The sequence below is a fragment of the Populus nigra genome, chromosome 14 (genome assembly GCF_951802175.1).
Source record: "Populus nigra chromosome 14, ddPopNigr1.1, whole genome shotgun sequence".
Lineage (NCBI taxonomy): Eukaryota > Viridiplantae > Streptophyta > Magnoliopsida > Malpighiales > Salicaceae > Populus > Populus nigra.
In genome coordinates this window covers 13,099,850-13,124,093 of record NC_084865.1, presented here as the reverse complement: position 1 = coordinate 13,124,093, position 24,244 = coordinate 13,099,850, and the positions used below count along the sequence as shown (strand labels likewise).

Sequence of the window (24,244 nt, the reverse complement as noted above, 5' to 3'; positions counted from 1 at the left end):
GCTAAAAACCAAAAAGCTTCCACTCGTTAATTTAGCCTGGGTGCATCCCTCCAGGGTCAAAATGTTTGAATTCAAAAACTCAAGATAGAGGACAGAAGTAGTATAACAACGTAGTATTTGCTTATTTTATTTTTCTTTCTCCAACAGAAGACCATTTCCTTGTTATATTAAGCCGAGCACAGATCTGAAAGCGTACTTACCAGATCTAAGCCACGATATAAAAGGTTCTAAAGAAGGGGACGTGGCACAATAGCATTATTGTATTTATCATTTTATAGATTTGTACTACTAGTATAACAACAACTACAACATTAATCTATCTAATCATAAAAAAAAAACCAAACAAACAAACAAACAAAACAAAACAAAAGCCATCACCCGTGCGGGTGGCCAGCACTGCCAATCATTGCTGCCATAAGCCCATACTGGGTATCTTACAAGTGGCAAAATCACACGTGTGGGTGACAAGACGAACGAGAGAAGGGGCTAATTTCTTTTAAAAAATTCTAATACAAACACCGACACCAGCCATTAATTACTTTAAGCAAGGAGGTTGAAACTTGAAAGTTGGCAATGGAGGCAGGTAGGGCCTTTACAGCCCGGCATGATTAGCCTAGGAGATCTTGCAAGAATCGGCCGAAAGAGTCGAGGAGAAAATATATCAAGCAACGAGACAGTGCCTGTTGATTTTACGCATTCATCATTTTATTTTTATGTTTCAAAAATATATTTTTTAAAAATACATTTTTGTTCTTGCTTCATATTAATATTTTTTAAAAAATAAAAGTATATTAAAATAATATATTTCTAAATAAAAAACAAACCAGACCATACAGATCCAGTCCAGCATGTTGAATACAAGTAACTCTGGTTTGCGTTTTTTCTCCTGTATGGGTGTGGCCATCAAGCCACCACCGTGACAACGGCCTGCGGGGATGTTGATAACATTCTCGGGCAGAGATCTCTTTGGTGGGATCGTTTGCTTTAATAATAATAATAATAACAACAATAATAAAAACATTTTTTATTGTTGAAAAAGCATGTACAAGTCGAGGAGCATCATTTCCATGAAGGAACAAGTCAAAATGATAAGACTTGGGGGCTTTCTTTTGTCCATGTCAGTCTCCTCTAGATTAGCTAGGTGGAGAACTCCAGACAATATGTGAATAATTTCAATTGATTTCCTCAAGTTTTTTCCTCCATCGTTCAAATATTTGCAGCCATTTTCTCCCATCTAAGACATTAAATTTTTCATTAAATAAGAAAGTCAAACTTTTTTTCAAAACCTACAATATCGCTTATATAATAAGAAGTTTATATTAACCTGATTGAAAGTATGAGTTATATTTATATAAAAATATATATATATTAAAATAATATTTTTTTTTATTTTTTAAAAATTATTTTTGTTATTGAAACATCAAAATTATCTAAAAACACTAAAAAAATATTAATTTAAAATAAAAAATAAAAAAATTTAATTTTTTTTAAAAATAATTTTAAAACACAAAAATAAACAACATCATACTCATCTTTAAAATAGATCCAAAGATTAAATTGAAGAATTGATAAAATTTTGAAACCCAATTGAAAAATAGAAAATAATTTGAAGTTTGCCTGGAATAGCTTCTGGCGTTGGATAAGGTCAGCTATAGCGCCAGTACACATAAACACAATTAATAGCTGCTACTCTTGACATTAAAAAATCAAGTTTTTTTTTTTTTGAAAATACCACGGCAAGAAAAAACATTTTACATATTAATTCAGCAGAAAAAATTATACTGGTTTAGCTACTTCTATTAACGTAACCTATTAAAATAATAATAAAATTTAAAGATGTTTTTGATGGGATTAACACAATTTATTTTATTTTATTTGAAGTTATGGCACCATTTTTAATAAAACAATCTAAAAAACTATGCTATATCTCAAAGAAATTCCCCAGCTATATTAGTTCGTAAAATATTTTTGTTGCTATGCTATTTTAAAAAAAAAACTCTAAATAAACGGTCCAAGGGTAAATATCTGGTACGTGGTTCCCATGTGCCCAAGTGTCAAATGATCTCTCCGTGACACGTGTGCATATATGATTTGCCGAATCAATTTTAATTCTTCTGTAAGAGAGGACAATTCACGCATGCCATGACGACAGGCTGGTGTACGGATAAAGTATAAAGCAGTAAGTATGTGTGTACCATGTGTTCTTACGGTCAATGAACTACAAATTTCTTGAGTTGAATTTTTTATATTTGTTAATTTGGGTGATATAATTAACCTTGCTAAGTATAAACCATGAATAATATAATAACAAAGCAGGGCACATGATCAATATGTAAATATAATTCTAGTCAGTAAAAAAGGGGCATAAAAAAAGTTTGTACAAATAACTATTATCTTATTTATTTTTATGTTTTAAAAAGATTTTAAAAAAAATTAAATTTTTTTATTTTTTCTTTACTTCAAATTAATATTTTTTTATGTTTTCAAATTACTTTTATATGTTGATGTTAAAAATAATTTTTTAAAAATAAAAAAATATTATTTTGATATATTTTCGAGTGAAAAGTCACACTCCTAAATATGCCCAATATATATATATATATATATATATATATATATATATAAAAACAAAAACATAATATATATGATCATTGAAATTTTTTTTAGCTTGTTGCTATTAAGAATCGAGAAGCTTTTGTTGATCTTGGATGCCCGTGTTCCATGCATACATGCTGACAATGCATTTTGAATAGTTTGTAGGATTTTGGTGAGTTTATATTATTATTATTTTTAAAAAAAAAGACATTTTTTTTTGGGAGTAAACTTTGGAGTAAAAAGTCTTTGTATACTATTCTGATTTCCGACTAGTGGATACAACAACCAACAACATAGTACAAATAAATTAATTGTGTTTAATTAATAAATAAAAATCACATTTAATTATTAAAATCTTCTTTTTTCTGTGGAGAAGGGGTGTTTGGTGAAGGGTTCCATCTCTCAACATCAAACTCCATCTTGATTGCGCAAACAGAGAGACCTCAATCATTGCCCACGCGCGGGTATAGCAGAAAACGTGGCCGCACGATGCTCAATGATTTTCCAAGGGAAATGATGGCAATCTGGGCTCTACCTGTGAGGGAAGGAGAAAAAAAAAACAACAAAGTCACAATCTTTGACCAGTGTCTCTAGCCTTTGTGTGCATGGTCTTTCTCTCCATTTCATTTGGCAGCAGCCAAGTGGATCTTGGAGGGCCTCTCTAAATCATGGTGTTTCTCGTAATAATAACACTCCTTGTCCTTCTCCTGGCTTAACGCAGGGCCATGCTGACATAACAAAGCTAAACATCTTAAGAACAATCAGTTATTGTAATGGTTGGGTCATTAAAGCACTCGAAATGGATCGTTTACTGTCGTAGTAATACCTTAACTTTAGCTAGTTCATGAGATAAAATAGTATAAACGAAGCAAAAGGTATGTGCAGAGTTGACCCAAATACTTTAGGGTTGAGGTTTGTTGTTGTGTAATGCTTAAATGGGACTCAAACTCAAGCTAGCCCTGTCTCTCTTGATTTGCAAGATTAAACAACGTGAAACCTTTATGAATTGTGTGGTAAATTAATGACCAAAAGGTTTGCAGGGAGTAATTGCATCTGTCACAGCTATTCCATCTAGACCAGACGTTGCCTGTATACGCTAGCAGATCGGCATGTATAACACCACTTGTGGTTTTAGATGGAACAGTCAGGACATGCACGTAACGGCTGCTTGCGCCAGTCAGGTGGCCACAGGCGGTTGAAGAACCTCCCTATAAGCTCATGTCGCGGTGATACAAGTAGCAAGTGAAAAACAACAATAATGGCTGGACGACATTTTCTTGGGAGGTTCAATAATAATAAAAGCAACGTCCATCCCGCTGGTTTGGTGGTGGCTTGAGAATCACGTGGTGCTTGCTACCTTACCTTCTAGTGGTCCAAAATGGCAGCTTTTCCTTTAGCAACTCGCAAGAACCAAGAAAACACAGGCCTAAAAAATGCGGCAGGCAAGAGAAGTCAAACAAGGGCAGCCCTGCCCAAGGGCAAGCAAATATTCTAGTGTGGCCTTCCAGGACAGTGAACGGTTTACAGAGTGATAAAATACTCCGACGTCTCACTTTCCAGTGTACTAAAAGCTTTCCTGAACATCGAAAGCGAAACATCTAAAGTTTTAACTTTGAACATACAAGAACGGAACAAATCTAGCCATTTTTATGTGGCTGTGAAAAAACCCAGTAGGGCTCCCTTTCCTTTCGGCTTTCGGCCGTGTCGCATTAAGACAGCAATCACCCACCGACAAATGGTAGTTTAATGCGAAGTTGATATTTTCTTGCATCCAGGATTCTGCCAAGACAGAACCATGCATGCAAATCTTCACTTGTATTTGTGTGATTCACATGGATGGCTAGAATCCATCATACATTGCATCACACAGCATCACTTGCCCTTAGCGCAGCCCCTGCATCAATTGATATTATGCCTTAATCAATAATATTTTAGCACAGGAATTAAAGGCTTCATGATGGCACAAGGACAAATGTGAACCTTAAAAAATATTTAAATTTTCCAATTATTTGGACTTAGTGGAAGAGTATTGATTGATTGGCCGAGAATATAGGCCTTTGAGGCAAAAGTGAGAATATATTGCCTTGTCTTATCAGCGAATAAAAGCGAAGCTAGCCTAGCGATTTTGCGGCAAATAAACCTAATTTGGATTGAAAAGATGACTCACAGAACAGTGTTTTCCTGCTCTCTGGATAGATCTCCAATCAACATCTCAAAACTGATAAGAGACTCGATAAAAGATAGAGAGACCCAGGGATTATATAAGATCAGCAGCATGTTTCCCGCAAAATCCTTCATCACCTTTTTCCTGGATTTGGGATTTTATTGCACGCGAATCTTGGATGCAAGTGTCAAAGAGGAAGGTTTAATGATATACGTGTCCTACAAATAATTCCTGAGGGCGTGCGTGGTTCATAGAAGCAGACTAATCCAGGAAACTCTAGACATCAAAACAAAACCCTAGCATGGCCACATTATTGCCCAAGCACAACTCCCTCACTTCCAACCAAATCATGGGCCATCATTACCTGCCAAGCACACCTTAATCACTTCTTCTCACCGACTGCAACACTGCATTATCTCAAAGGGGGGTGAAAAGGAAAGAAAAATCATCCATGTAATCTATAGTGGAAGAAACTGCGGTTCATGCAAACAGCATGTTTTACAAAGGTACTTTCTGGTTCCACTAACATCAACTTTTTGACAAACAGAACAGATCCCATGCGCCATTAGTATGCAGCAATGAAAGCTGACAGATCCTATCATAATGAGCCACTAGTATGCATAATATATTTATACCATTGACGACTACAATACCCTGCATTCAAAAGGTAGCTCCTCGCTACTTTTTATCCAAAAATGTGAGACCCAACCCACACAGTTGGCAAATAGAAGCACAAAACCTGCCAGTTATCCAATCAGAATTATCACATGGTAACTCGAAGTTAAGGTGGAGAGCTAATAGCTAAAAATTCAGAGAGAGCAACTAGTGATGATCCACATTCCACGCTGTCTATTAATCAACCTATGGATGGAAAAATGAATAAGAGACCCAATGAATCATTGATAGACATTATTGGGATTCAACTAAAAGCACCATACAGGAAAATATCAGAAAATTGAAGTGGTGTGATGAAACAATCATTTATGGACATTGATCATATTCATATGCAGGCCAAGAGAAGACGGTCCCCTGCATTCCTTCGTGAGGCATGTTGGGGCCATATACTCATTAATTACGAGTACTCATGTCGCCTGTATGCAGCCCATCAACATCACCATTTCATGTTATTCTCCTACTTTCCTCTTCCCTAGCTCATGACAACTGGTATCCTGAGTCATGTTTGAGGAAACAGACCAGAATGGTCCCCTGGGGGACCATGAGAGCATTGGTTTGAAGACCACGAAAACTATACAGGCACAGACACACCTACTTTATTCTTTCAATGCCAATTATGCTTCTTATATTCCATCTAGTTTTTGTTCAATTGATTTAAAAGAGAGCAAAAGTAGTTAATATTTATACAATAGCATGTGACAGGATTGAATTGAGACAGTGGTTAATGGTCTAAGCACAAGAAATGTAGCATAATTAATAGAACCGACTCAAACACTAAACACGGCTTTGAAGCAAAAGCATCGACGAGAGCAAAAGGACTTAATATTTGTACAATATCATGTGACAGGGTTGAATTGAGACAGTGGTTAATGGTCTCAGCACAAAAAATGTATCATAATTAATAAAACCGATTCAAACAGTAAACACGACTTTGAAGCAAAAGTATCGGCGAGAGCAAAAGGAGTTAATATTTATACAATATCATGTGACAGGATTGAATTGAGACAGTGGTTAATGGTCTAAGCACAAAAAATGTTACATAATTAATAAAACCGATTCAAACAGTAAACACGACTTTGAAGCAAAAGTATCGACAACATTTAAACCCTAATGCTTAATAAACAATTCGATTTTTTTGGCACAGTAAAAGCAAATGAAAACAATCAAAGTACCCAACATTTCACCTGTTCATTAAAAATCAGAAAAGAAAGTACCAAAGTTAATATGCTCCTTCGCACTTGCATTTGATAACAACATAAAACTTTTCCAACTAAATGGTTTCATATTTACTAACATGGTCTAGACATTATCTTCCAAATTATAGAAAAAAAGTAATACCACATGAGCTGCATTCTACAAATTATCCTTATACATATGAATACTCAAAAGTCCCATGAATATATAAGGACTCTACTATCACTGCTTTAACACCTTTAGTTGGGCCTCTAACATTGCACCAAGTATTCCTCAAGTAGCATACTAGAAAAGAAAGGGCTTTCGGGGTAGGGGGAGGTTCTGTCATAGGGGAAGGGAACAGCAAGAACACCAAAAATCCATCATGAAGAAGGATGCGAAAACAGCATCAAGAAGTCGCTTCACAAGATGAATTCTATTATGTTTTTTTATTGGATCCCGTCCTGATGTTGCCGGTAACATCTGCCAGAGGTTTTTGGACAAATAAACCGCACTAAAACCTCCAATAAAATGGACTCAGAACTGAAACAAGCTCTTGTCTGTAACAATGTGAACCCAGATTAAATTGGTAATAATCAGTTCAAAGTTCTATTTCCTTCCTAATCCAACAATTCCCTCCTTTTGCAATCCATTGACTCAAAAGCAATCAAAAACTTTTGAGTATCATCAACCATTCTTTGAACAATTTCCATCCAGATGCTAAAGTTTCCAGATTCTTATATTAATTTATCAGTTTCATTCCACAACCTTGACATAAACACCAATATAAAAAAAAAGGATAATTGTCTCGAGAGGAGGAGAGTACAAGATAGAGGAAATAGGAGGGAAAGACAATTAATAGTGGTCCTAATTGGCTGTTGATAAATAGACCTGCCACAATCTTGAAATGAGAATGAGAGGTGGGGTGGGTATTCAAGACACATGAGTTGTCGCATAAGATGTCCACAACAGGTATCCAGTGTGCCAAACTCATTATCACAAGGTTCAATCTGATATAAATTAAACACATGGCGTTAATTTAAGATAAAGGTAGGATTGCCCAATATGCCTACCCAAGAACTGACACAAGCTTAGAAAATATCAATCCAGACCCAAACTGAAGAACCAAGTTGCGGTCAGTCCAATTCAGATCAGTTTGGGTCCCAATATCTACTTGCACCCATAGCTACGAGTACCCAATGCCAGTTCTTCCCTCCTATTCGTTTCAAAGGCTAGGGATTTGGCTTAAATAATAAAGCAAGGAACAGCCTTGGAGTATTCTAGATTCAAGCTTAATGAGTCAGTCTATTATGCCTTTTTCTATTTCATGTAAACAGCTTATTACAACACAGTAATCTTGACAGCATGCTGTGATAGTTTTTTCGAACAGGACTAAATTTACAATGTAACTACTCAAAAGATTAACAGGTAACTGCTCCTAAACTTTGCTCAGATGTATAGAGTTTCACATTTGTTAAAAAAAGGTGTTATGAAAAATCTCATAGCTTCTGTGTATGGTTATGAAGGATAAACAAAAGAATCATACCATCTATCTGAGAGGGCAGGACAAATCTGGGTTGACCAAGATCAGTGCTCCAAGTTTTATAATTTTTTCCAATAAGCCACAGGAATCAAATGTGAACGATAAGTTCCAATTACAAAGCTCTATGGTTGAAATGCTTCAATGCCATAGCATGTTCACGTGGACAAAGGCAATAAAAATCTTCTCTCCCTATTCTGGGCCCTTGAACTTCTCAGATGTACGGGAAGAAAAATTGCAAGACATATTATGAGAAACAAAAGCCAGAAATGTCGGAAATAAAGTGCCTTGTAAGATGATATGACAAGCATGCTTAATGTTAAGGCCCAAAAGATTGCTACAGTGACATCAGCCCTGCATGAAATTAAGGGAAGATTTTACACTTAATGTCAGCAACACACAGTGATATCTAATACACTTAGCAGCTAACAGGAAACCAATAAGGTTGCAATCATAAGTTGTGATGACATATATAATTACAGAAAGTTCCTAAAAATTTTAAGTCCTCTGAATGAAGGAGGCTGTAACAAATCAAAAAAATATTTACCCTGAAGAAGAATCTGGTTGCCTCTTACAAAGCCAATGATTATCAGGTTTTGTTTCATTGTAATTTCGTTTGGACTGGAGTTGTATGGCTCAACAATTTTTTATCACAGCATGTAACTGGATCAACTTTTGCCTAGTATTTATCTAATGGCTTGCCCCAGAGCCCTGAAACATGGCAAAAAATAAAAAAAACTTTAGGGATCATCTAAATTGATGGGATGTGGTCATGGAAAGAAATAATAACTGTGGAAACTTGCGAGATAGAAGACAATAAAACATAAGGACTTCTGTCTTAATTACAAAAGAGTAAAGGAAATAACCAACTTCTTGTAATGAAGACTATTCTTCCTTTCCAAGAAACAACACACGCAAGCATCACACAGGAACTCTGAGACCAAGTAGTTTCAGCCATGCTTTCATTCTTTAAAGAATAGTGCAAAGTCTTGTTCATTTTGAACAACAGTTTGATAACAAAAAATAGACAAGCAGAAAGCATCATGCCACGAAAATGTATTATAACTAATTTCATACAATTTTCCTCCCTATGATATCTTCTGTGAGATCTTTGAATCTTTACAGCATGGAGCACGACAATTTCAACTTTTGAAGAGAAGTCAAAAGAATGAAAAATAACAACTTTGGTATCAAGAACACGATTCACTAATTCCATGATTTAGTAACTAAATCAAATACCATTTTTATATAAAAGATTCAAGTCTATTTGGATAGAACACGACCTTCGCTCTCCACAAAATCAAAAGAAAAACTAAAAGCTGCTTCAATAAAAGTTGAAGACTTCTCAATTGTCGATTACAACTACATATTGCAAAAGCTTAAAATACAATTATTTCAAAATGCTCGATCTCGATATATATAAGCCTGAAAAAGGGTTTTGCACACTTGACATACAATGTCTACAGTCTACACCATTATCAAAGCCTGTTCAGGTCTGTACTTCTCGACGAAATTGTTTCAAAACTAAAACTTGTCTCTATATTCAACTAATACACTGTGTAAATAAATTTCCAAAATTCTCTGTTTCACAATAATAGCAATACTAACTAAGCAACTACAAAGACTACAGTTTCCAATCAGTATTCTCCTAATGACAAATAATCATAATTTACAAATCTTAATTACTATTCTACTAAAAAAACAAACTGGGGCATTAAAAATTAATCAAAAATATAAAAAGCTTAGACAATAATCATAAATATTTGAAAAAAAAAGGGAATAAAGAGAGTAAATACCAGGACGAGATGGGGGTTTAGGAGAAAAGATGGTGAGAGAAGAACGCTTGTGTTGGGATCGGATCTGGCACTCCCTCTCTCTCTCTCTCTCTCTCTCTCTCTCTCTCACACACACACACACACAATTGCTCCACCAGTTTCGACCTTGTTATCATCTCTTTTCTTGTTCATCAAAGATTTTCGAGCTGCCAATTCAATTACTGTTTCTTGTTTCGCTTAGAAGATTTGTCAATCTTATAGTTCGAGTAAATTATAACTTAGTCACTATATTTTTAAGCAATAAATAAATTAGTTCCTCTAGTTCAAGCAACCCCATATTTATTTTTTATATTTTCATACCCATTTATACTTTAGCCTCTCACGCACTGCATGTTTTGCTTGATTGTCCTTGGACTTGAGCTCTTTGGCTCCGTTCTAGGTTCTGAAATAGTCCATTTTTCATTGGAGTTGGGGTGAGTGGCTGAAGAGGAAAGTGTTTTTATCCTCTTATATTCTGTATCATATTCGGTGATTTATTTGTATTTGATGTACGAAGAGATGATTAAGGATGAAATTATCTCAAACTTCTCACAGCAATACCTATCATCTCCTTTAACAAATTTTGAACCGGGGTTTTGTCACAGCGGCCTAGGCAGGTTTCCTGCCTCTACTTTCTAGGTTTAAATCTTAGCGTACATGCCTGTTACTCTTACGATGTCTTATCTGTCTCCTGGGTTTACAGGGTATTTAGTGAGTCCAGGAATTAGTTGTGATGCACGTAAGCTGGTTTGAACACCCCGGGTTATAAAAAAACAAAAAAAACAAGGATCGAAATATTTTGGACCTTATTTAAATTTCAATAAATTTTCAATAAAAAAAACCCTAAAATTATCCTATGAAATTTAATAACACCAATTTCAACCCTAAAAGATTTATCAATTTAAAAACTCAAAATTAAATCGAATCAAAAATAAAATTTGAAGATTTCAATTATGAATAACAATTTAATATGAATTTGATGAATATCGATTCGATCCGAATAGATAATTATTTTTTAGATTATTATCTTACTTAAAAGATAATGGATAAAATATGGATATTATCAAACCTTACTAAAAACTTAACTTGTCTGAAACCCAACTCAAAATATATATTTTTATTATATAGATATATTTATAAAACATTTATATTCTTTTAATTCACTATGATACGTACATATCTTAATATGAATATAAAACACGTATAATATTTATTATTTTATCATTTAATATACATATACATACTTCAAATATGTACCAACCCGATAAATATTTTATAAATATCTAAATTTTTTACCCTCCTATAAATAATAAATAATATATGAATATCAAGAAATCTGAATATTCATTTTCATCTCTAATTTCAATCTAGTTTTTTAGCATGGTCAATGAACAAAATCACACCAAGTTCGGCTTCTTTCATGACTGGATTCCATTCTTCCGAAAAATTTATCTCTTGTCTCCCAACATTTAGGATTGAAATGCAATAAAAATGAAGTGTTGTACCTTTAATGCAAATACCTAAAATTAGAGAGATCTGAAGAAAAAAGCAAATATAAGGGGACTAAACCGTACATTTCTGTGCCCTATCAACAATAAGAAAACGCACTGTGGATGGACATTCAATCCACAGTACACCATGCATGGGTGTACAATGTTTCTGCACATGAAAAAATCCGTTTTAGTTTTTCTTATAATTATAATTGTAATTGTAATTATAAGAATTACAATTACAGTTGGGACATATGGCGTTGATCGAAATTTGAAGCCCAGTTTGAAGCCAGCAATTGTTTATTCGAGGCAGTTAAAACTCCCGCGTGTCTATGCAGGTTCTTTAGAAAGAGGCCGCATTCTTTATTCTCTGCTTGCAAGGGAGAGGAGAATCAAGAGGAGAAAAAACAGAGAGAAATTACAACGAGAGACAGGGATCTTGAGCGTTTGAAACCCATTCAAGATCCTGATAAAAATATTAAGAATATCATTACCAAAGGAGGAGGCTCTAATTCTTCCTCTGAATCTGCTTCTAAGACACCGTCTTAGAAAGAAATGGCATTGAATTTTCCCAGGCTACGTAAATGACAGTGTCTTAGAGTTTTGCTGAGTGCATAGAATTCTCAGCACTGGCATCTGTATTCTCATTCTCGCAGTCCTCACCGGTTGAGTGGAAATTTTCTTCACTCTCTCGAGCGATACAAGACATTATAAATCAATAATATGGCGGGAAGGAATCTGTTTGTCTTCCATTCTGCTAATTATGTAACTATCTGGAATATATATGGTTACTTTCTTGGTCTTCCCTCACGAATTTATCTCGTCTAGTCCCCTGCATTCTTGCTTGAGTGCCAGTCTTTGCAAATTAAGTTGTGAATTGTATTCCAAACTCAATGATTGCAGTGCTGGCTGTTGGGAATTCCTCACGGTGATGTACTGATATTTGCTCAAAGAAGGGTAAGGCACACTGACACAATATTTAACGTGGTTCGGCAAAACCGCCTACATCCACGTGAGAGTCAATATTATTAGAGATAGATAGAGAAAGGGTTACAACACACATGGAGGAGGAGGCTCACTTCACTCAAACTCAGCTCCCATTGCTCTCACACACTGCTGCACAAGGCAGCAGGGCTGCTGCCCTTGGCAGCTACTCCCTCTTTCTCTCCTCACGTATCTCTCTCTTGTTCTCTTCAATCCTCTCTACTTTGCTCTCTTTCTCAATGCCCTTTTATAGGCAACAATTGTGTCTTCTCAATAATGGTTGCACATGGGTTGATACATTTGTCAATGGTAGGTGCAACTATCATTGACAATGGTAACCCTACTCCTTAGGGTAGGTTGCCCAATAATGGCAAATCCTAACACTGGCGAGTCATGAAATACTTGCACGATTCAAGGTTTTCATGCTAAGTCAAATGTCATATCCATGGACTATCTCTGTGCATACATGTCATACTGTAAGCCTTCAACTACAATCAAGAACTGTAGATATTAACGCTTCACGTTATCACATGGTTCCGCATATCCTTTGGAGGTTTCTTGAAACAGTTCATTAAATTTTTATTTCCTTGGTGAATAACAATAATTTGCTTTGCTTTTGCAGTGCCATCCTGCTTCCTGTAGCCATCACAGTCCGCATCACTTGGTGGTTTATTAGTCTTGTGGATGGGTTCTTCTCTCCGATCTATGCTCATTTTGGAGTCAATATATTTGGTTGGTGTGAACATTCCTTCACTCTATCGCACAGTTTGCTTGCTTCTATCTTTCTGTTCTCTTAGATACCTGCATTTTTGAACATTTATTTAATGTTGAAGGCACAATCTGGACATAGTGGATGCTCTTTCCATCCTTAATTACGGCTGACCTAATTATGATGCTGTAAGAATTATCGGGGTTTTATATAAAGGGGGCAATGCAATTTTCTCAAAACAATCAGTTGGAAGTAAAATGCCACCCCAGCTACTGGCAGTGGGATCATCTGTTTAGTCTAGCAACAGAATGGCCCAGCTGCTAAAATACTCGGTGTCATTTCAGCCATGCAGAACCATAGCATCTGCTGAATAGATTTGAAGGATATTCAATTTGAGCTATTAGAATCAACTGTGCTCAGCAATAATTCTGTCATGGCTACTAGAGCATATTACGTTTACTTAAATGAGTGAAATTGTTATGTTTTTTGTGATTCTTGTAGAGAATATAAATAAAGTAAAACCAGTCCACTGGTTTTATCTGTGTCCAAGCTGGCTAGAAATTCTAGCTGTTGACATAGTACCATAGCAATTTAACATGGGCTGCGAAAGTAATTATTACTATATATGCCTTCTCTGTTCTGAAAAAACTTATTTCTGACTACTTTGTAGGCCTTGGATTTGTGACCTACATCTCTTTCATCTTCCTGACTAGTGTGTTCATTCCCCCATGGTTGGGAGCTTCTGTCCTTGGCTTCGGAGAATGGTTTATCAGGACAATGCCCTTCGCTAGCTATATTTGATCTGCTTCTGAATGAATTACTCCAGCAATATCCCCAGGTTTGGATAATCACTCCCTTTCTAATATTAGGTTTCTCAAACATGGAGTTCAAAGAGAAATCCGGATTTTAGTTCAGAGCTCCAATGCCTTCAAGGAAGTGGACATCATAAAGCATCCACACCATGGGGAGCATGCATTTGGATTCATCACATTAACATTAATTAATTAAGTTCATCATTTGTATTGTTTTAATTTGTTTTTTTTTATGGGTTATCCCAAATATTATTAGCAGGTTTACAAAGTTCATAATTGATTTGAATTTTTTTTTAATTTTGTTATTTGATATTTTATTGATTGGGAATTAAACTTCACATTTTATTTTAATTTGTTTTTATGAGGTTATACCAGTCTGATAACCCCAATCATGAGTTTGGTAAATATATTTTATTGATTGAGAATTAAGTTTCATAATTTATTTTGTTTTGTTTTTTATAAAGTTATCTTAGTTTTATGGCTTCAATCATAGATTTAAGAAAATAACTTGGGTTGGGTTGAATCGGGTTATTTTTTTAGTTTTTTTTAAATTGATTTTTTATTCTATTTCATTGTTTAATATTGAGTTGAATAAGAATTGAGCTTTATGATTTTTTTTCAATTTTTTTTCTATTTGGTTATCCTAATCTCATAAGTCAGGTTACATTATTTGACAAGTTAACCTAGATTGATTTGGGTAATTTTTTTTTTATTCTTTTAAATTGATGGTCTTTTTCAATTATGTCCTTCGACATTAAATTGGTTTAAAATTAATCTTTATAATTTATTTTGGTTTACTTTTTATGAAGTTATCATTTTCTCATGACCAGGGCTGTGGAATTGATGGATTTTCCTAGGTTGACTCAGGTTAACCCTTTAAACATTATTCTCAAGTCACGTTGTTGAAATAAAATAATAGAAAATAAACAAAATAAATCATGAAGTATAATTCTCTATCAATCAAATATTAAAATATAAAATTAAAAAAACAAATAAGAAAAAAAACCGGAGTCAACTAGATTAATCCGTCAAACTAAGTTAACTTGTTTAACTCATAATCTGTATTATAAGAGTATGATAATTCAATAAAAAAACAAATTTAATATTACAAAAAAGAATTGATTCAAAAAAAAAACGATTGTGCCTTTTTTATTGTATAGTTAATTATAAATTGATGACAGGCAACATGACGTTAGCTACCAGAGATGAGCTAATCATTTAATATCTAGAGTATTAATAGTAATAAAAACATGTAGATACAAGTAAACGTTCCGTTGTCGTCCAGCGGTTAGGATATCTGGCTTTCACCCAGGAGACCCGGGTTCGATTCCCGGCAACGGAATTATTTTTAGTTACATCTGTAATAGCGCCTTTTACTGATTCACCCCCCGCTTGCTTGGATATTTGTTGCTATCTAGGATTCTAGTAGCTGGACCCTCTCATGGCTGGTTTGAAAATTGTAAATGGTATCTTCCAGTAGCTGGACCCTCTCATGGCTGGTTCGTTCTCAACTGTTCAGTCCATGAAATTAGAAACAAGAGATCAAATTATGCCATTACTATTTGCAGCATTCATATGCTTTTTACAGTTAATTTTGCGACTTGCAAGTTCACGTTACATCCTACATAATCACCATTCATATAAAGTAAGATGATGACATAATTAGAGGACAGATGCGTCATTTGTTTTGAGCTTCTGAAATCGAATCAGAAGATTAGGAGGATACATCTGTCTGATAATGAGACATTACAAAAATAGCCCCTTTCCAAGTGTTCCCAAAATGAAAGAGAGACCCATCCGAGAGCAACATGCTGCTCAAGGATAACAAGGGCAAATTCCAAGTCACCCCACAAAAAGCAAGACGTCCAGATATCATGGGCACGTCTGCACCGCATCCTACAAAGCAAACCGCTAGCTGTAAAGGGTAGAGAGCATGCCTCCATTTGCATTTGGTATTACCACCTCCCAACCAGGCCCTTTCAGGGGAAATGAACCAGTAGCAGCAATACTTTCTGTGTCATCATCTGATGAGCCGACAACCAAATCACTCCGATCCAAGATCCTCTCTAAATCTTCATCACTGATATCTGTCTGTATCAACTTGTCTTCTGCAGTTTCTTCATCTCGAAGTAGCGCCAGTATATCCTCTTCCTGAAAGCACAAAGGATAGTCATAATTGAGTCACATCCAGCATTAGCTAACCACAGGTGCTCGGTCAACAATAAATCAAAATTTGCACTATTGCATCACACAGAATTTTCAGTTTTTTAACATGCTGCCCATCTGGGTATTGCCAAAGGTCACTGTTTCACCATTTAACACCAGATTAAAAGGATGTTCAAAAAGAGAGAAATAAATGAAGTGTAAAAATCAGATCTTTCTAAACTCTAGCTGAGGTGCCAGCCCCTGCTGAATTGACAATGAGCCAAGAAAGAAAGGTGCCATGGCTACCTGTAAAGGCTAAGTGATAGAAGAGGTGAAAGTAAACAAAGAAGATAAAAAAACCTCCATGACTTCCGTGCCCTTAGACTTGGTTTGCTCTAGATGAAACTGCCCTTTCCCAATGACCACGTGCTCAAGCTTCAACTTACTAAAAGCCCTTTTCAAAATACGACCCTGTAAGCATATGATTTGTCAATGATCTAACAACCAAACAAAGCATTAAATGACAACAAAGATCAATATTGAGATACCTCGATTGACTGAGCTGTTGCAAGCCTGTAAACATGAACAGGCTTGGTTTGCCCAATTCGATGACATCTATCCATGGCTTGCAGATCCATTTGAGGGTTCTGAATACAGAAGTATATCAATGAAATAGCATGAAACATCAAGAGTTTTAGTAGATTGAGGGTGGAAGATGGAACACAAGATCAAGAAAATACCCAATCACTGTCATACAGTATACAGGTATCAGCTGAAGTGAGGTTTATACCCAGTCCACCAGCTCTTGTGCTGAGAAGAAAAACCCTATACTGGCTGTTCTCATCATTGAATTCCTCAATCTGTTCAACATAAAACAAAGGCTTGTCAAGACTAGAATAATAACACACTTTAATCCTCGGATACATTGACTGGAAAAGAAACAAAGTGACAATAAAATTAGCCAAGATGCAAGCCTGATTATTAAAGACAGATAGTGGAAACAGGAGTACATTGCGTCTCCAAGATCTTGAAAGAAGCTTTCAAAAGTGCATAATCAAAACAAGCAGAAAGGCTTTGATGAAAAGCAGACACCAGGCATATGTGAGATTATGTATGATTGGTCTAGCTGTACCAATTGACGACAGTTGCAAATCCAAAATTGGAAACAGGTTCAATATTCATCAATAGTGAGCAACCTTTCTTACATGTTTAAACCTCAAAGCTGAAAATCAAAGCAAGGCGTAACAAACCTGTCTCTTCCTTTCGTCCAAATTCACACTGCCATCAATTCTACAAACTTCAAATCCTTTCTCACTAAAATAGTAATCCATTATGTCCAAAACTTTAGTCCACTGAGAGAAAATCAGAACCTGTTTACAAAGCCAGCAGGAGATGAGCATGTAGCTAAAATAAACTAGAAAGGGTAAAAACTTGTGCATCATACTTTGTGCTTGAGTGCAAACAATCGATTCAACAATTTGTCCAGCAATCGGAATTTGCCGCACTGCTCAACTATTTGTTCCACGGGTGGATAGAAATCTGTCCCGAATATCACAGGCATTAGTGAATCTGGCAAGCCACAAATTTACATTACAGTAGTTAAATGTGCTGTAAGGCAGATACATGATCCATCAAAGGCAGACTCTAAGAGGTCGGGGTGGTAGCAATTTTTTCGAAGTTGAACCATCAAATTGGTAAGCCTTCCTTTCATACCACGTCCTGCAATATCAAAAGCCACAAGTCAATACAGGAAAATGTGTTGTGTGGCTATGTATTCTATTAGACCAGTGCTTGCTTACAATGCAAGACACGATGTATGGCTAAAGAAAAAATCACTTCTTTTTGCTATCAGGTAGAATAATCTAAAAAAGAACTACATAAGATTAAGCAAACAAAGAGTATGGCCACGTGATATTTTGATTGAGCTTCTGTTCAAGAAGAAAAATTAATTATAACATGAACATTAATGGACCAGTGCTTCACAAATCATAGGAAAAACCATAGCCAGGATTAAGTCAAGGACCCACAACCAAAATAGGGAGAAATGGACAATACTGTGATCCAAAAGCAGATAATGTTCATTTTTAACTTCAATCAACTATTCAGGTTCTAGATTCACCATTTTCCTGCAACATCAACTAGGCATAAAGATCCATACAGCTAATTGATAAACAGCAAGTATCCTGAAATTCTCACTTGGAGCTGTCATACTTTGATAGCCAGCAGCACCAGTGCCCAACATCAGCCAGAAAAAATACCAGAATGTCCAGAAAAAAAATCACAGGAAATACAGCCTCTTTTCTTCATTTCAAGCCTGATTTAATATCAATAAAAAATCGATTGAAAATAATCTAATACCTGTATCCATCTTCTCTCGCAAATAGCCCTCCAGGGTCTTATTAATTAAATGATCCTGGAATTTCTTCTGATGCTCGGTCAGAGTAGCATATAAAATAATCTCCTTTTTCCGGGGGAGCATCTGCTCCACATCAGTCTTCAATCTCCGAAGGAGAAATGGGCGCAATATTGCATGGAGTTTGACTACAACCTGAGGTTGATTGAAAACCCAGTGTTGATACCATGCCATTTAGACTGTTTCGTAAAAAAGTACAATAACATCAGTAAGAAAGGGTGCATACCTGAGCCCTTCGCCTTTCTTCTACTTCTTCCTTCATTGCTTCATTACTGCACTTTCCTGACAGATCAAACCTGAGAAAGAGAAAACACATTGTTAGTTATACAAGCTCAGGCAAAAGCAGTAAGTATCATCACAATAGGCTATGCACTTTCTTCTTTCTCTTGAACAAATCAAGATTTAAGCTAATTGGGGCCATGCAGATTGCACAAAAACAAAAAGAAAAAAGGCTTAACCAAGTTTTATTGGATTCTCTTGGTTCAATCCAGCATCATATGCAACATCCACTGGTGTTTTTTCTAAGAAAAAAAAAATAGGCTTGAACAAATGTCCTAAAGGTGATATAACAAGCCATGAGAATTGAGAAGGAAAAAGACAAATAACATGCACATGAATTTAGAAGATTTGGCTCAAAACCTACGTCAGTAGACAAATGAGCAGAGATTTCATTTGTGAACATAGGGGCACAACAGAAAGGACCAACAAATGGGAAGCTTTTATGATTGTAAAGAAGAAAATGTTCAAGTGGTGTTTTCTTACCAATGAAACAAAACTTTAATCAACTATAATAAGCCAACCCATCCCAACAAACTGGTGGCACCTTCACTGACCATACTTAAGACAAACAAATGTTTAAAATTTTCTTGTCATGAAAGCAGAAAGAAACAAAATAGTTCACCCTAGACTACCAAGTAACATATGAAACCAGAGAACAGATCAGATTTTTTTTCCCTGGCTAAATATATGTTGAAATGCATAAGGCAGTAATGTCAAGCATTGCAGCAAAACTACATGATTAAATTTACGATGCCATAATCACTGGAAAATACATGGGCAACTTCGAAAAACAAATGAAGTTGAAAGGTTACCAGGACTGTACAGTAAAAAAAAAACCACTGGACAAAGCATACTGACCACGACTCAAATTCTTCATGAGATTGGAAAATATCAGGCAAAATGAAATTCAGCAATGACCAAAGCTCAGCCAAATTGTTTTGCAGGGGTGTCCCAGTTAATAGGAGCTTATTGTCCACACATAAGTATTTCAACTCCTTCAGCAATTTGCATTTTGAATTTTTCAGCCGGTGCCCCTTCAATAAGAAAGTTACAGTTTAGAATAGTTAGGTAAATCACTAGTCCTGCAAATTAAATATTGGCATGTGAAAGAAGGGGGGTCCAGATTATTAAAAGTGCAAAAGGTACAAACAAATGCAAAGGTATCTCGAATCCTATGTTCAAACACAAGCATGGACTAGAAAGCTTGTGTTTTCAAATTGCAGTATAAATTATTAACAGAGTAATAAAAAAAATCTAAAAACTAACAAGATAGTAGTGCTTAGTCAGTTAGCTCAAAATATTAGAGCTTTGTGCAATTGCAAGATCCAAAAGACCATGGTTGCAAGCCTGCAGGGCAATTCTAAACTTCATAAATCCAAAAACAAACAAATGAAACCTGTTGTTTTCAGGTTCCTAACAAAAATGTATAAAGTGATGACAAATCTAAAAGCGTACCAGAAAAGACCAACAAAGGAAAGCAACTTTTAGAATTCCAGGCACTTGAGATCCTGAGTGTTTTCTCGCATATATAAGAAAGTCTTGCGTACAATGTGGTTGATCTCGATAAATACAAACAACACTGAAATAGTTGAACCACTAGTAGTATAGCAGAAAACAATGAAGTGCATATGACCACCCTTAGGTGAATATTCTTTGTTTGGAAGGGAAAGAGTACTTCTCCCTTGTGGCTGCCTAACCTACAAACTACCTTGTTGAAACACTCACCTCATCAACCACAAGATACTTCCATGGGTAATGCCTCAAGTGCTTTTTCGCGTCAGATAATGCAATCTCATAGGAAGTAACAATAATTGGAAATTTGGGGCCAATTGATCTGGGCATGTGCTTCCTCCTTATCTCATCCCTCTGTTTCTTGTTACCATGGTATATAATTGCATCCATAGAAGGAACAAACCTATTAAAGGGAGTTTACAGAGAATCAGATAGAAGTGTGGATTAAAAGATCAAGGTGGGCAGTTTACATGAAAAATCAAGTTAAAATTTTACCTTGAAATCTCATTCACCCAATTTGAGAGAGTGGAAAGAGGGGCAATAACCAAATAAGGCCCATTTAAGCCATTCCCTATTAAGTGTGCTAGGAAACCAATTGTTTGGATAGTCTTTCCAAGTCCCATTTGATCGGCAAGGATCCCATTAAGCCCATTTTGCCAAAGAGAGATCAACCATTTCACTCCTTTAATCTGATAGGACTTCAACCTGCCACCAGTCAACAAAGGTACAAGTTCTCTCTGCTCTTTCTCAACTCTTTCTTCTTCAGTCAAATTTGCATCCTCAGCGTTTTCAACTTCCTTAGACCTTGTAAGCATTGCAGTAACTGCTCTCTTGGCTTTCCTCTGAAGAAAAGTTATGGCTGGTTGTAAGTTTTTAAGACAGTCTTAAAATGGTATCGTTTCACAGAGAAACACATACACTATCATTAGATACAAGAAGATTTAAGAGGTCAGGCACCAAAATTCCACCAGGTTTATTTATACATTCACCTTTTTTAATCAGTTCTCTTACATTTTCATATTTTCATCATTTACAATTATCTCTGGCAGGTGGGCTACATGTTCCTTTTTAACAATTTTTCCTATTAACAGCTCTATTGCATTAAGAACTAACCATGGAATATATATGATGAAAAAATTATTGAAAATTAGTTTACTTCCTTCTGTTAGCTGAATAAACCATCTACTTCCCAACTGACTGTTAGAATTGCCATGATCTGCAACTAGTCAAGTCCTAATAAATTAACTTAAAATTAAATTTTATAGAATAAAACAATGCCACCCACAGCAGCCATCCCTAACCTTATATGCAAAATACTAATATTGATATAAAGGAAAACATGAAGAAAGTTCGAAGATTACAGAATTGTATAGTGCAGCAGCTTTTCTTTTTGATCCCCGACCTCTACTTCGCTTCGCAGGTTCATCCTCTTGCTCCACTCCATTCTAGCAATGCAGTTTAAATCATAAGTAAAGCAAAAAAAAAAAATAAATAGAAAGGAAAACAACCACCAACCAAACAAAATTCATTAAAAAAAAGGCATTTAAGAAGATACAGTTGTGATTTGATCCATCTGTTCCAGCAAGAACTCCGAATAGAGCTGAGTTTGAGTTAAGAGGTCATCCAATCTCGTATACTGACTCTCATTCAAGCGAGCTGCCTCCTCCGGCACTGTTTCTTGCACCTCTTTTATCCGAGAATTCAATAGTTCCTCTTCTTCCTCTGCCATAGATTTTGATATGAGAGACGAGTCCCCATTTTTTGCTTCTACAAATATCACTTCCTCCAATTTCACTTCCTCTTTGATCTTGCATTTCTCCTTCATGATATTAAAAAAAAAAGAACAGAAACATAAAATCATTAAAAAAAAGTTCATTTTCAAGTACTTTTCGCTCTTCATTTCTGCGAAAATCCTTCATTTTCTCAAGAACCAAACAGACAAATAAAATAAAAATTTACAATACTTTCTGAAGAAAAAAAATCCATCTAGAGATCTAAATAATACCTCATCTTCAAGAACCGAAGTAGGAGAGTCAGCAGGAGCTTCATTTTCCACTTCGCTCCCCATTTCAAGCCCTGAAAAAACAAACCAGCACAAAAATATCACCTTAAAAACGGCACAAATTTGTTGCTTTCACACAGCAGGAGCTCATAAATAATAAATGAGCTGGTTGATTAAAAGAAAAAAAAAACTAGGGCAATGAAAAAAATGGAATTACCGAGATCAATTGAACAAATCAACGATTTTAAAGTGATGTAAGAGTACGAACTGTAAAACGAAGAAGAATCTGGTGCTTACTGTGGGTGTTTCTGAGTGAAGATTGCAGGAACCGGACCGGAGGGCAGAAGAGCAGAGAGGATGGGAAGTTCTGAATTTGCAACAGCAAATAAAGTGTTTTTAGTAAATAAATAAATAAAAATGATGTATTTATTATTTACTTTTATTGTATTCTTCGAGGTGCAATGGGCGGGAAGTGAGTTTAAAATATGCTCAAGGATGTACGCATAATTACCTCGAGACCCTATGTGGTTAGGGTAATGTCTGTAAAGGCGGTAGCAGTTCTTTCATACATGCATGAAAATAGTTTTTTTATTATTTTTTTAATATTAGGATTTTAAAATAATTTTAAAAATATAAAAAAAATTCAAACAAAAAATAATTCAAAAAATCATGAAACGGTTTTCAACCACAAAAATAAACAGTCCCGTCAGATTAGGTCAGATAGATTTTTTGCAATGTAGAGAGTTTGATAACTTTTATTTTTATACATGTTTTAAAAAAATATTTCACCTAAAAAAATATTAAATTAATTATTTTTAATATTTTTATGGTTTTAATATATTAGTGTGAAAAATTAAAAAATTATTTTAATATATTTTTAAATAAAAATTACTTTTAAAAATTATTATTGTAGTAGTTTTTATGTTTGTGATTTGAAAACATATATTTAAAATGTATTTGAAAACATGAAAGTGTTTTTGAGTGCTTTATGAAACTATGTTTGACATCAAAAGATGTTGAATTTTTTTTTAGTATTTTTTAAAATTTTTAATGTGATGATGTTAAGAATAAAAAAAAATATAAAACAATATATTTTAATGTTTTTTTTAATCAAGGTTTCAATATAAAGTTTTTAATGATACCAATACATAATAAAGGTATGATAATTAGCCAAATGCTTTTAATATAAAATTAAAACAAGACATAATTCACATCATATAAATAAATAGAGCTTTATAAACTTATTCTGGTAAGTCAACTTCATAATCTAATAACTAAGGCAGAGTTAGTTAAAAAAATAAAATTTTTATTTTATTAAAATTACATCATTTCATAGAAAAAATCATGTTAATTTTGATCGTCTCACTCAACATGCCCCTGGACCAAGATTAAATCGAATAATTATAATAACTTGCTTGGTATCTAGTAATTTACTATAAACTACCATCCATGGCTTACACCCAAAAAAAATTGTTAAGCAGATGTAACTAGTTTGTGTGCTATGCCTGCACTATTGCGTGGGAGATTTAAATTTTTTTAAAAGTGAAAAAAAAATCCAGATCTCAGAAAATTATCTGTAATTATTATTAAATACGAGAATACAACTGTTTTAATTTTTATTTTTAGTAAAAAAAATCATAATAATGTTTTTCTCATATATCCTGGTCAACATAATTTTTTAACTGGAAGCATTATTTTTTAAAAAAATATAATTGTTAAGGTAAGTTAAAAATAAATATTAAAAATGTATGTCTATATTTTATATAATTGAAATTAAATTAAAAAATACAGCTTTTTTAATTTTTTTTATAAAGATAAATTTTCATATCCATATTCATCTTAGCAAATACAATGTTTTTAATTGAAAGTATTGTTTTTGTTTTCTATTTTAAATATAATTGTTAAAATAAGTTAAAAATAAATATTAAAATATTATA

General features: G+C 34.6%; 1 protein-coding gene, 1 long non-coding RNA gene and 1 other non-coding gene across 3 annotated transcripts; 1 reads left to right on the top strand and 2 right to left on the bottom strand.

Annotated features, from left to right (window-relative positions):
- Positions 1 to 3,582: 3,582 nt before the first annotated feature.
- Positions 3,583 to 10,383, bottom strand: LOC133672966 (uncharacterized). The gene is made up of 4 exons (XR_009834926.1): positions 9,944 to 10,383; positions 8,695 to 8,858; positions 8,154 to 8,501; positions 3,583 to 4,489 (listed from the first exon to the last, which is right to left on the bottom strand). It is a non-coding gene; the product is annotated as an uncharacterized LOC133672966 (long non-coding RNA).
- A 4,843-nt stretch (positions 10,384 to 15,226) lies between these two features.
- On the top strand, positions 15,227 to 15,298 carry TRNAE-UUC (transfer RNA glutamic acid (anticodon UUC)). The gene has a single exon. It is a non-coding gene; the product is annotated as a tRNA-Glu (tRNA).
- Positions 15,299 to 15,564: 266 nt separating this feature from the next.
- LOC133672272 (ATP-dependent DNA helicase DDM1-like) lies at positions 15,565 to 22,757 on the bottom strand. Its single transcript, XM_062092646.1, has 16 exons — positions 22,605 to 22,757; positions 22,311 to 22,381; positions 21,861 to 22,124; positions 21,667 to 21,750; positions 20,801 to 21,147; positions 20,519 to 20,708; positions 19,652 to 19,827; positions 18,746 to 18,810; positions 18,460 to 18,654; positions 17,725 to 17,820; positions 17,546 to 17,640; positions 17,352 to 17,471; positions 16,842 to 16,961; positions 16,650 to 16,748; positions 16,462 to 16,572; positions 15,565 to 16,107 (listed from the first exon to the last, which is right to left on the bottom strand). The coding sequence occupies exons 2-16, from the start codon at positions 22,371 to 22,373 to the stop codon at positions 15,868 to 15,870; spliced, it is 2,265 nt and encodes a 754-aa protein (XP_061948630.1). The 5' UTR covers positions 22,374 to 22,381; positions 22,605 to 22,757; the 3' UTR covers positions 15,565 to 15,867.
- Between the last annotated feature and the right edge of the window lie 1,487 nt (positions 22,758 to 24,244).

Excerpts from the sequence above, each read along its gene's own strand:
- LOC133672272 (XM_062092646.1), bottom strand. The coding sequence starts at position 22,373 with ATGGGGAGCGAAGTGGAAAATGAAGCTCCTGCTGACTCTCCTACTTCG. Across the intron at positions 22,125-22,310 it reads CTTCGGTTCTTGAAGATGAG|GAGAAATGCAAGATCAAAGA; the intron begins GTATTATTTAGA and ends AATATCATGAAG. Across the intron at positions 17,821-18,459 it reads GCGAGAGAAGATGGATACAG|GACGTGGTATGAAAGGAAGG; the intron begins GTATTAGATTAT and ends TTGATATTGCAG.